Source organism: Lycium barbarum, chromosome 9 (assembly GCF_019175385.1).
Source record: "Lycium barbarum isolate Lr01 chromosome 9, ASM1917538v2, whole genome shotgun sequence".
In the NCBI taxonomy this organism is placed as follows: domain Eukaryota; kingdom Viridiplantae; phylum Streptophyta; class Magnoliopsida; order Solanales; family Solanaceae; genus Lycium; species Lycium barbarum.
Window position 1 is genome coordinate 116378738 of NC_083345.1, and position 12299 is coordinate 116391036.

General features: G+C 30.7%; 1 protein-coding gene across 1 annotated transcript; it reads left to right on the forward strand.

Annotated features, from left to right (window-relative positions):
- The first annotated feature begins 9611 nt into the window (after positions 1–9611).
- LOC132609573 (14 kDa proline-rich protein DC2.15-like) lies at positions 9612–10397 on the forward strand. Its single transcript, XM_060323622.1, has one exon. The coding sequence runs from the start codon at positions 9693–9695 to the stop codon at positions 10107–10109; it is 417 nt and encodes a 138-aa protein (XP_060179605.1). The 5' UTR covers positions 9612–9692; the 3' UTR covers positions 10110–10397.
- The last annotated feature ends 1902 nt before the right edge of the window (positions 10398–12299 follow it).

Sequence of the window (12299 nt, forward strand, 5' to 3'; positions counted from 1 at the left end):
CAAAAAGTCTTTTTTTTTAAGCGATGGGCTGTTGAGCCGGCCAGCCTTGGCATTATTTTGGGCCGACCGGCCATTTTTTGGCATTAATTTGGGCCGACCGGACACCTAGTGGGATTAAGCCCAACAATAGTTAAATGTGAGATTAGTTTGGCTGAGTGGACACACAGTGTCCTTTTCCCTATTAGTAATTAAGAAAAATGGGCCCCCAAATGTAGGGGCCCAAAGCACAAGTTTTAGGGACTTCACGCTGAAGTCGGCCTTGTATTGGTGGCTGAACTTGAAAGGTGATTATTATGCAATTTATCTTAGACAAATTCCATGTTGGAATGATGAGAGAAGAAAGTTAATATATATTATATTAAAAGTGTGAAGGGCTTTAGAAATGTTGATTGGATTTTTTGCCCTTCATTAAATGGCTCCGCAATAGATAATATAGTCATTTACTAATTAGATAGAAACCCTAATATTTAACACTTTGAAATCAATTAAAACTTACCTTATTAAAAATAATTAAAAAACATCTTATTAAATCATTCCTTATTTGACATAGGTAGAAACCCTAATATTTAACGCTTTGAAATCAATTAAAACTTACCATGTATAAAATTTTCCACCGCCTATTGCTCTTCTATATATAGAGTTCATTGGCATATTGCATTCTCATCTTAGTTAGTGACGCATGGTCCTAATGTCTTCTTCCTTTTTGTATATATATATTTCTTCTCATTCTTATATGTGTAGGATGCTTATTCATTTATGCATATGATCAAATTAATTGAATATAAGATGCAACTTTATTTCTTTGGGTTTCGATTTAATTAGTTTTTTCCTTGTAATGTGATTTATTAAAGTTGTTAATTGTTCTTTAATGTTGCAAATGATCGTGATCTTCTTTGGTTCCTCATTAAAGTTGTTAATTGATCTTTAATGTTGCAGATGATCATATTTTTCTTTGGTCCCTCTTTTATATTACTATTGCAGGTAATATAATCTCTTTACCGAAAATTCATTACATTGTATTATATTTTTTCCTTTCGTAAGTCTAAAAGTTCTTCAATTATGTAATTCACAACACAGTGTTGTTCTTGTACAAAGATGATGTTTAGAAAGATCTGTAATCTACTTTATTTTGTGTTTATATTTTATTTTTCTTAAAAGACTTAATAATACCTTAGATAAAATTGTAATATTTAGACCTTTACCTAATAATTAAGACCTGAAATTAACTAAAGCTTTGCTCATTTAGAATTATGTAGTAGGAATATGTCTATTTTTTAGACTTGCAATATTTAGACCTTTACCTAATAATTAAGACTTGGAATGCACTAAAGCTTTGCTCATTTAGAATAATGTTAGTAGGAATTTGTCTAATAATTAATATTTCAGATCGATTAAATCTTTGTCCACTTTAGATTAGTATTACTAGCAGTTCAATCGCAAATAAATACCTAATGACTGTGGAGTTTGAGTCGCAATCTAAAATTGAATTTAAGACATATATATGTTCGTCTTTTTTACCCTTTGTAAGAACACTAATAATATATATTTTCTGCAAAAATAAAAGATAACCATTATTTTTGGCAAATAGAAGCTGATGTAGGAGTCCTTTCTTTGTTCTAACTCTAATTATAGTATATTTTTGAAAAAATAAAGAACTTCCTTTATTTTTGGCAAAATAAAACCCGATGTATGAGTCCTTACTTTGTTCTAACACTAATAATATATATTTTTTGAGAAATAAAGACTGAAAATTATGGCAAACTTTTACCTTCGTCTGTATCCTAATTCGTTTATATTCAAATTCATTCCGAGGAGTTTTTGACTCCTATCCTAATTTTTTTTTTTTTGGAGAGCAATGATATTTTTCAATTTGTATGGAATTTAAATTCCTTCATGAATTCACAGAGAAAAAGAATAAATCTAATACTTTTATAAAGAAGCTATTTTTCCACATTATTTATCATAAATTGCTTTGCGATTATTGGAAATAAATTGCGACTGTCAACATTTTGATAGGTATTACAACGACTCATATCTATCATTGTATTCACTTTAATTAAATGCTCTCTGATCCATAAATCTTTTGATTTTTTTTTGTTTGGAAAATGCAATTTTTTTAAGTAAATTTTTTAATTTTCTTACCAGGGTGGAGTTGTGAGTTTTTGCATTGAATTGTGATTACAGCGTGTATTTTCTATTAAACAGTTTATCTGAATACACAATTACATTAAGCATTACATACACGAATTTTTTTCAAAAATTAAGGCAAACTCTTTGATGCCAAGGATGGATAAATCATAGAGTGTTTTCTTCTTTTTTCAACTGCTTAGTTTTCATGTGATTGTGGTGTATTTTTAACAATGAGGTGTTGGAAGGTTTGAGTCAATTAATACATGGATTGAAGCCTGAAGGTATAGTTGCTTTGATTTCACTATTATTTTTACTCTTCTAGCTTTTTCGTTTTTGGTATTTAATTTTTGTGTTAAAAGTTTGGATTGTTAGTGTATGAGTAACTTCCTACAACGAAGTATGTTGGTTAATTAATATATATGCAAATCTCCTTTAGGTAAAACTGCTTAAGTTTTTGTTTTGCTTTTGATTCAGAACACTTTCAAGTCATTAATGTATTTTTTGAAGTAATAAAAACTTTTTTTTGTATTTAGTTACATTTTCTGTAAAATTATATATTTACATCTTTACTTAAAAACGAAGTGGCAAAAGAGAACACGCTAAAATATTGTAAGTACATATTAGGTGCCCGAAATATGGCAACATGACCTATATGTGTCACATATTTTATTAAATATATTCACCTATGAAAATCAAGATTAGAAGTCCTTTAGTGAAATATCATTGCCTTTTAAAACAACAACAATAACAACATATCCGGTGTAATCCCACAAGTGTGATCTGGGGAGGATAGTCATTAACTAATCTTTCACTTAAAATAACCTTCTAAGCTTTATAACATTTCCCCTAATATATGAAATAAACATTTTTAATTAACTTTCTATAATTTTGGACTTCTTCCATACCAGTCAAGGACTCCTTTTTCTCAGCCCACTTTCAATTCTTCTTAGATTTAGGATTCCTTTCCCTTATCATATGATATTTTACTATTTTAACATAGTTGGATTTCGAACTTTTTCAAATTTATTAGGATAAGAAAACTCCACTGTAAATTAAATTTTGTATATTATTGATTTTAATAGTTGCCTCATTAAATAGAATATATAATGACAGTTACATATTTTTCTATTCAAACTTTCTGCAGATATTTTATATATTAAATTATTTGCGGAAAAATTCACTCAACATTAGTCATTTTAGACTTTACGTTATCACTTATTCGTTTCTTTTTTAGGCAATTACGAATTTCTTCATTCCAAATCTCTAAGGAAGAAAAAATATTTTTCAAAACATGGACCACAATACACACACTGTGGTCCATATGTTTTGGCTACCTATAACTTTTTAATCATTCTGGCCATCTAAAATTATGAGTATTAAGAATATTCTTAAAAGCCAATCTACCCAAAAAAAAATAAAAAAAATTAGCACCTTAAATGAATTAAGATTTTATTTTATAAAAGCTATAATTTCTTTTGTGATTTTCCATTTTGTATTCGAGGTTGATTTGAGGAAAATGCACCCATCAATCATATTATTGAGAAACTTGAATGTTAAAATGCTTATGTAATATTACAAATATGGTAGAAAACCATTTTCACGACGACGTTATACATCCAAAATAATAATAGGCCAATCAGTCTCCAAACACGTGTTGAACCTCAAGATTCAACTTTAGCCTATAAAGGATTCCATTTAAAATTCATTTAAAATGATTTTTAATATGTTTGTGATATGAAACGATAATAAATAAAGCATATTGGCAAACAATTTCAGAAATTGAGTTATTTTTGCCGCAAGGTGACTTTTATATATGAACAATTATATGTTACATTTGAAATAACACATATTTTTGCCATTTAAATGAATATAATGTTGCATATTCAATTGTTATGTTATATATGTAGACGATCTTTTATATTGACGTGATAGACACGTGCAACGCACATACGCTAAAACTAGTGTCTATATAAAAGCGAATTCAAAATTCTAACTTCAAACGCTTTTTGGGTTAAACTCTTTAGGGGACATAATAGTAAGGCTCCAAAGCCTTAAGGTGACCCACATATGTCAGATCAAAGCCAACAATGTTGAATCTAAATGTAATTTTTACTTAACACAGCTTACTATGTTACATATTTATGGAACATAACTATGCTTTTTAATAATTAAGTTTAGTAACTATAATATTATATTTTTACAACTTATAGCTACCCAATTTTCTACCAATTAACTTACCACTCCCTACACCCCTATTTTTTAGCTGCACACTTTCTCTCTCTCCCCTTTTCCTAAATATACACGTTTCTAACTCCCCATCTCCCCTAATTTCGTGCTTTTCAAATCAGTTTCTGATTTCTTTCACTTCCTTTTTTTACTTTGTATTAACTGCTCATTAATTTCAACCTTTTACCCCCAAAATTCAACTCTATTTCCTAAAATATGTAAGATTCTCTGTTATCTTTGCGTTTTAAACGACGAATATATATTTGAATTCATCTGTTGAAATATCGAATTCAAGTTGAGTTCATAATTGAGGTAACAACGTTTTCACCGCAACTTTTTATTTTATTTTATTTTTCTGAAATTTTGAAAAATATATGAAAAATATATCTGAACAGAAACCAGAATAAGTAATATTGAACATATTAATCAAAATATAATTAAAAAATATAGCCAAAATATAGTCATAATTGAGTTCATAATTGAGGTAGCAACGTTTTCACTGCAACTTTTTTTTTTCTGAAATTTTTCTAAATATATGAAAAATATATCTTAAATATAGTCAACAGAAACCAGAATAAGTAATATTGAACATAATAATCAAAATACAATTAAAAATATAGCCAAAATATATATATATATGAAAAACAACTAAAAAGTTCAGAAAAATAAAAAAAAATAAAAAAGTTGCAATTACACGGTGAAATGTGTAATTCAGTTGATGAACAAATCAAGCTTTGCATGATTTATGGAACATTAAAAAGAGATTTTTTTAGTTATATTTTTGGAAAAAATATGAAGAGAGTTTTTGAATTCAAATTTTATGTGAATGATTAGATGTTGAATGAGATATGTGATTAGATATGGAAGAGAATAAGATTTGCGTGATTTATGGAACATTAAAAACAGATTTCTGTTTAGTTTGAAAAAGTTTTTTTTTCCTTAAATAGAGGCATTATTTGCTCAACAGTTCCGTGTATTTAGTCTATATTTTGGCTATATTTATGCGACGCGTCCAGGACCTAAATATAGGAAAAACCAGTTACGAATTGTAAATAATGAACTTGTAGTTATAGCTTGTTAGAAGCAGCTAAAAGATAGCTATTTGTGAAAATTTTACAATCTAAATTGTGATAATTGCGCATCTAGTTTTAATTATTATCAATAAATCATTAAAGTTTACGGTTAGTGGTCACTACTAGAAATAGAGGTTTTCTTACCGATGTTGAGTGCGAAATTTGTATTATAAAATATGATTTTTCTCACCTCATTCTCATCGAACCAATACTATTTTTTTCTTACTGATTCTATCAAAATATATGTGAGAATAACCACTAAACATTTATCAGTAGAAAATTTCAGTAGGAAAATAATGATATTTAAGTAGTGGGTGCCTTGTGGAAATCTTCGATTCAATAAGTGCAAATTCAAATTTAACTTTCCGGCCTGCTTTCATGCATCCCCTTTCCTGATCTCCCAATATAAAAGATTTTTTAAAACAAAAAAAATTATTGTTGGTCATAAAGAAAAAATATATGGTCAAAATGGATTTGACCAGGACATGCACCACTAGGTCCAACTACACGTCACATAAGATAAAAGGCAAAACCAATGAACTTAGAAGGTACACCAGCTGTATCTCTGTTCTCTTGAGTTGTACACATCTTCCACAGTGTGGTAAAGTGATACAATGTCATGACAATGGTACATAGTGAGGTTAGTTGGTCCTAGGTTGTTCATGAATTATATGTGTACTTTCCTAATAATTGGTCCTACATTGCAAGACTTTAATCTTGTCTAGTAATTGGGACCAACCAAAACACAATAAGCTAATCAATAAAAACGTTAAAGTTGCTTGTTCTAGTGAAATAGTAGTATGTACTACTTTAATTTTACAGGTGTGATTAGGAGTACTTCTGGTTTAGCACAAACATAAGTTTATCACTTTATTCACTCGATATTTTTTAAAGACGGTTTCAGTCAGTTGGGTGCATTTCAACTATTTTGTCGAATACCTATTATCTTCCCCTCAACACATATGTCGAGTAACTCTACTTACTAATAGATGCAGAGGCAGAGTAGAAATTACAAGTTTAGCAGAATCCAGTAACTTTTGATCCCAATCCTGTATTTGTCTTCAAATCTTGATCCACCTCTGCGCGCTAAAACTTAGACAAATCGCTTAGTTTGTCACCCCACTTGACTTATGACTAGGAAAAGGGCAAGAAAATAATATGAATTGAAAAGTATCATATAGTTCATATTGATCATTTGAGTTTTCAAAACTATAAACCGCAATAACTTCTTTTTTAGTCGTTAACAGAAAGAGATGTTTCCGTAAGAAGCAAACCTTGAGGCTAGAGCTATGAGTTTTTTCTTTAACTAATCATTTCTATCTTGTGGACGCCCTAAGGGAAGGAAAAAAGTCTTAGGGTACGAAAGGCAAAAAAGTAAAATAATATATATCATCAATCGATGTAATATCAGAGTTAAGTGATGACTATATACCAAACAATCATAGTTAAGTAAGTCAAGGCGAATATAAGGTTACATGGAATGGGTCCGACCTTTATGTTTTTATCATATGCCACTTCGGATTGGGATGAGATTTCTCAACTCCTAAGTCTTTATATGACTTGGGCAATTCTCATCCCTTTGAGCTAGCTTTCGGGATGTGAGTTAGCCCTAAGATCCATTCAACATGGTATCAGAGTCAGACCTCTGATGTTGGGCCCCCAAGATAGATTGTTCACGCTCTAGTCCGAACAGTGTCCGGGCGTTGCGTGTGTGTGTGGGGGGGGGGGGGGGGGGGGGGGGAGGATCCCACATCGGAGATGGATGGGTTCATTAGACTCTTTATTATGGCTTGGTCAACCCCCACCCTTTGAGCTTAGCTTTTGGAGTGTGAGTTTGGCCCAAGATCCATTTTATCAGAATCTATTACTACACTTTTGAAATTATAATTCAGAATCTAATACTTTGTTAAATATTTTGATAATTTTCACATATAATTCATACGTGGATAATGGATTCGATATAAACATTAGGTATGAGTAGATTTTTCCAGACGCAAGTAAGATGTGTAGAAAGTACTAACTAGAAACCACGGGATTAGCAAGTGGTTAGAAACTGCTAGCTACATGTGATAATGCTTTTATATCTCAAATTAAGAAATTAAGATGTTAGGAGAATGCATACCCTTACTTAAATAAGAGTTACTAATAAAGCGTCCTTTCATTTATGTAAAATTGGGATTATGTACTATGCCTGTAAAACTCTAGTGAGATACCATTACACTATCGCTTTCTGACTTGTGCTACCTGACTTTGATTTTGAGTTTCATTCGCGTATTTATAGTAATTGATAATTACATAAAAATGATATTTAATATGATATATTACATTTAAACATACGCTGATAATATAACAAATCTATACAAAATTAGTGTATATAAGTTGAATTCATCTTGATTTATCAAGTGAGTTTCACATGATCATGACACCACAATGGCGCACATATGAGATCATGTAACTTCCCAAAACCAACTAGAAGTGAAACTTATGTAATTACTTTCTTTTTCAACACATATTCCATTACTCACAAAAAAGAGAAAGAATTGAATTATAGTAACTAAACGAATCATTTGATTAGGTAAACTCCAAAAGGAAACGACTCACTGCTGATGGAGCAAAAAGATATTTTGTTACAAAGTAGGACCCTCATATCTCAATCACTAATATAAGGAAGACAAAAGCCATATGGTATCATATACATATAGCCCACCACCGGTGATAATTGTGGTGGAGTGGTAAATACTCCTTCGTCTTTAACTAGAGGCTTGGATTTGAGCTTTACTGGGTACCAAGTCGCTTTTGTTATGGAGCGCTTTATTCCCCAATGTGGAACTTCCCGACGCGAATATAAATTTAGAGGGACCCCAAAACGGATATTAGATACTGAATGAAAAACTAAAAAATATATACATAGCCCACTGGTTTTGTAGAATTACGTGTTATAATTAATAATTAGCTGGAATAAGAAAAAGCCACCACTGCATGCTCTTGAATCTGATCATTAATTAACAGATCAAGAAATTCAAAACCCAACTTGTGTAATTCTTATAAGTTTCATCAGAAACCTCCAAAATCTTGGCTGTGTTTTATGCATAGAGCCAAAGGTAATACCATAATGGCACATGGGTGCCTACAATTTCTCCATTTTGTGAGTATATATGTTAACACCAAAATAATTAATAAAAGTATGGAAAATTCTACTTTTGGATAATTTTTTATGTGATGGTATGATTTTGATTTGGTCTCCCTCATCACTCTTAGAACACTTGGGCATCCATGTACTGCAAACAATTAAAAAGTAGTGTACTAGTATTCTTAATTGATAGCAGAGTTAATAAAAAAATTATCATATTCTAAGTAACTTTGATGAATTAGCCCTTTATTTATTATCTTCCCAAAACCACATAAAACTACACATTACAAATTTTGCAATTAACTTAACCTTAAAACTGCAGTATAGTAATAAGAGCGCATCATGTGATATGTAGGTAATTAGATACACGTCACGAGTTTGAACCCTATCACAAAAAAAAAAAAAAAAAAAAAAAAACTTGTATTTATTTAAATGGAGGATTGATAGAGGAGCGAGCCCGTTTGTCCACCGAATTTTGGATCATGTGTCAACCTGACCTTGGAATTATTCTTGGCTATAAAAGAATTGCAACTAACCTGGCCCGGTGTATAACTCCTCATTCCCAATCCTAACGAAGAACTTGAATTTGCAATACCTTGTAGGAAGAGAGTTTAAATTTTATACACTAACAATATAAAATGAATAAAAATTTCTTAAATGTAAGTTATATATAAGTTAAATCCATGGATGATAAATGACATCAAATCTTTTGAGACTATACCTAGAGAGGAGGGTTAAGCCTCAAAAGTGACAAAATTGTAATTTCACTCCGAATAACTAAAACTAGCTTGTTTAGTATAAAATGAAAGGTTAAGTATGTTAAACAAAAGTGAAAAAATTTGTAATTGCACTTAGAATAACTAAAACTAACTTGTTTTGAGTAAATGAAGGTTAACTATATATGTTACATGATAAAATAAGAACAAAATAAGAAAATCCAGCAGTACATATGGATTGAGACTGAACACCAAAATAAAAAAAACAAAAAAAAACCGTAACCTCATTAAATTAGGATAAATAACAATATCTCACCACTATAAATACCTCCATCCATTCTCAAATATTGCACTCACCATTTCAACAACAAAACCAATTGTTGAAGTCAAGAAAACATTATTTTTAAAAAAAAAAAAATGGCTTCCAAGAAGGTTTTCTCTACTCTTGCTCTTTTCCTTTCCCTTAACCTAATTTTCTTCACATTTGTCTCAAGTTGTGGTACTTGCCCTAAACCAAAACCACCCCCAAAGCCAAAGCCATCATGCCCTCCACCACCATATGTTCCAACAAAGGAAACTTGCCCTATTGATACCTTAAAGTTAGGTGTTTGTGCCAATGTTCTTGGATTAGTTAATGTTGTTGTTGGTTCACCACCAGTGAAACCTTGTTGTAGCCTTATTTCTGGACTTGCTGATGTTGAAGCTGCTCTTTGTCTTTGCACTGCTATTAAGGCTAATGTTTTGGGAATTAACCTTAATGTTCCTATCTCATTGAGCTTGCTTCTTAATGTTTGCTCCAAGAAAGTCCCCTCTGGGTTCCAGTGCCCTAGCTAATTAATTAGTTGAAATATTTACTTTAAAATTTCAGTTTCCTTTTTCATTGTTTGTATTATGCTGGAGGGATATTTTTTTTTTTGGTTTTGGGAGCTCGAATATCCCTGATTCTGGAAGGCACATGAGTCTGAACGCTGGGGGATGAGGGCTACATTTAAATGGAATTTGTGGGGTGTGTTTAATTGTATTGGTAAGTGTCTCATTTACCAATTGAAGTTGCTTATTGTTGAGAATATTGTATGCAAGTTTATGTTGTTGGAAAAAAATAATTCCAGTTTCTATTCTGCATATCATATTGTTTCAATGTGTTATTTGAGTTGAGAGGTTTTTCATTTGAGTATAAGCATTATATACTGATGATGTAATTTTTTTTACACCATTACATCACTTAACAAAAGGTAAATATAAAGAATTCTCTATACAAATATTAATTGTCAATATTAAAAAAAAAAAGGCTTTTATAATATATCATAATATCGTATTTACTCTTTATATCTCAAACTATCGAAAGATTCATCATATATTACTCCTAGATTACTCCAGTAAATAGCAGAATTTTGGCTAGATATAATAACGACCTACTCAATTTATTATAAGAAAAATTGCGATCAATGATTGAACCATGCAAACTAAAAATGCTTTTTCATGGCTAAACAAATAGATTATTCGATCTATTTATATATCGCTTATGATCGGTGGAACATCTAGAGTATAATTTATGGGTTCACAAAAACTAGTAGTTTTTGCGCAGACCCGATATTAAAATCACGAAATTCATTAAATATCTATACATATGTGACTTGTTAACCCAAATATCATTCGATATATTAACTTGAGGTTATTGTAAGAACCCATAAACTTTAAATATAATCATGAATGCGCCTATGTTCATGATATCTAGGGGCGGAGCCACATACGGACCCCCTTCGGGGGAGATTATACTGTTTATACATGATTAAAATTATTTTTTATGTATAGATAATAGATGTTGAACCCCCTTGGACTTTTTCGTGTGTTTGCTTCTTCATATTTTAAACTCTCGTATCGCAAATCCTGGCTCCGCCACTGATGATATCTACCGTTAGTATTTTTTTTAACAGTATCAGTACGTATAAATTAAACTCTCTTTATTTTTCTTCAATAAGTAAAGGTTATTGCTACGTGGCACTTCACAATTCAGTTGGTTTGCTTCTTATAGTTGGTTTGTTTCTTATGCATCATTTTGGATTCTTGGACTCATTTCTTCCGTAACATCATCATATTTGTTTATTTAAGTACTTGATTCTAACGTACGTGTAGGATCATAAATTAATCTTGGTGTTCTTTCAGTTTCAGAATTTGAGATCTTATTTTTACTAAAAATAAGTGGGCCATATCATTGTAAGGATTTCATATTAAGTAGTCTGTTCTGTATTGAATTTTTTTAGGAATAATTTGTTTATTCTTTTAAGTTTGTTAAGCTTGGAAGTATACAAGAATGTATCAGAGAAAGTAAATAATTATTCTCATGTATTAAAGAGAAAATGTTTCCATAAAGGATGTTCAAATAGATTACGTACATCTACGAGTTCATTCATTTGTTAAATATTGACTAATGAAATAAATTATCTATAAATAAATTTAATATGAATGGATTGATGGGTATTATTCTAAATTGTAACACCAAGATAACTCTCACTAGGAAAACATGTAAGGGGTCGTTTGGTTCAAAAACAAATTACCCTGGGATAAGTTATGCTGGGATTAATTATGTTGGGATAAGTTATGCTGGAATTAGTTATTCTGAAGTTATTTTTTATTGACTGTTTGGTATGTTGGACTAAAAGTATTATACATTGGATAATTTCTAAAAAGAAGAGGTTTCTTCCTTATCTCGGGATAACTTATCCGGGATAACTTATTCCACTCTATGGTAGGTATAAGTTATCTCAGCACTATTTTTACTCTTGGGATAACTTATACCATGATTACTAACCAAACAAGGGATAAGGAATTGTTAAATTCTTATCCCAGGACTATTTATGTTTATCCTTCGTACCAAACGATTCCTTATCCCTTGTTTGGTTAGTAATCATGGGATAAGTTATCCCAGGAGTAAAAATAGTGCCGGAATAACTTATATCTGCCATAGGGTGGAATAATTTATCCGGGATAAGGAAGAAACCTCTTCTTTTTAGAAATTATCCAATG

Bases quoted from the DNA above. Each gene is read 5' to 3' on its own strand.
- LOC132609573 (XM_060323622.1), top strand. From the start codon at position 9,693: ATGGCTTCCAAGAAGGTTTTCTCTACTCTTGCTCTTTTCCTTTCCCTT.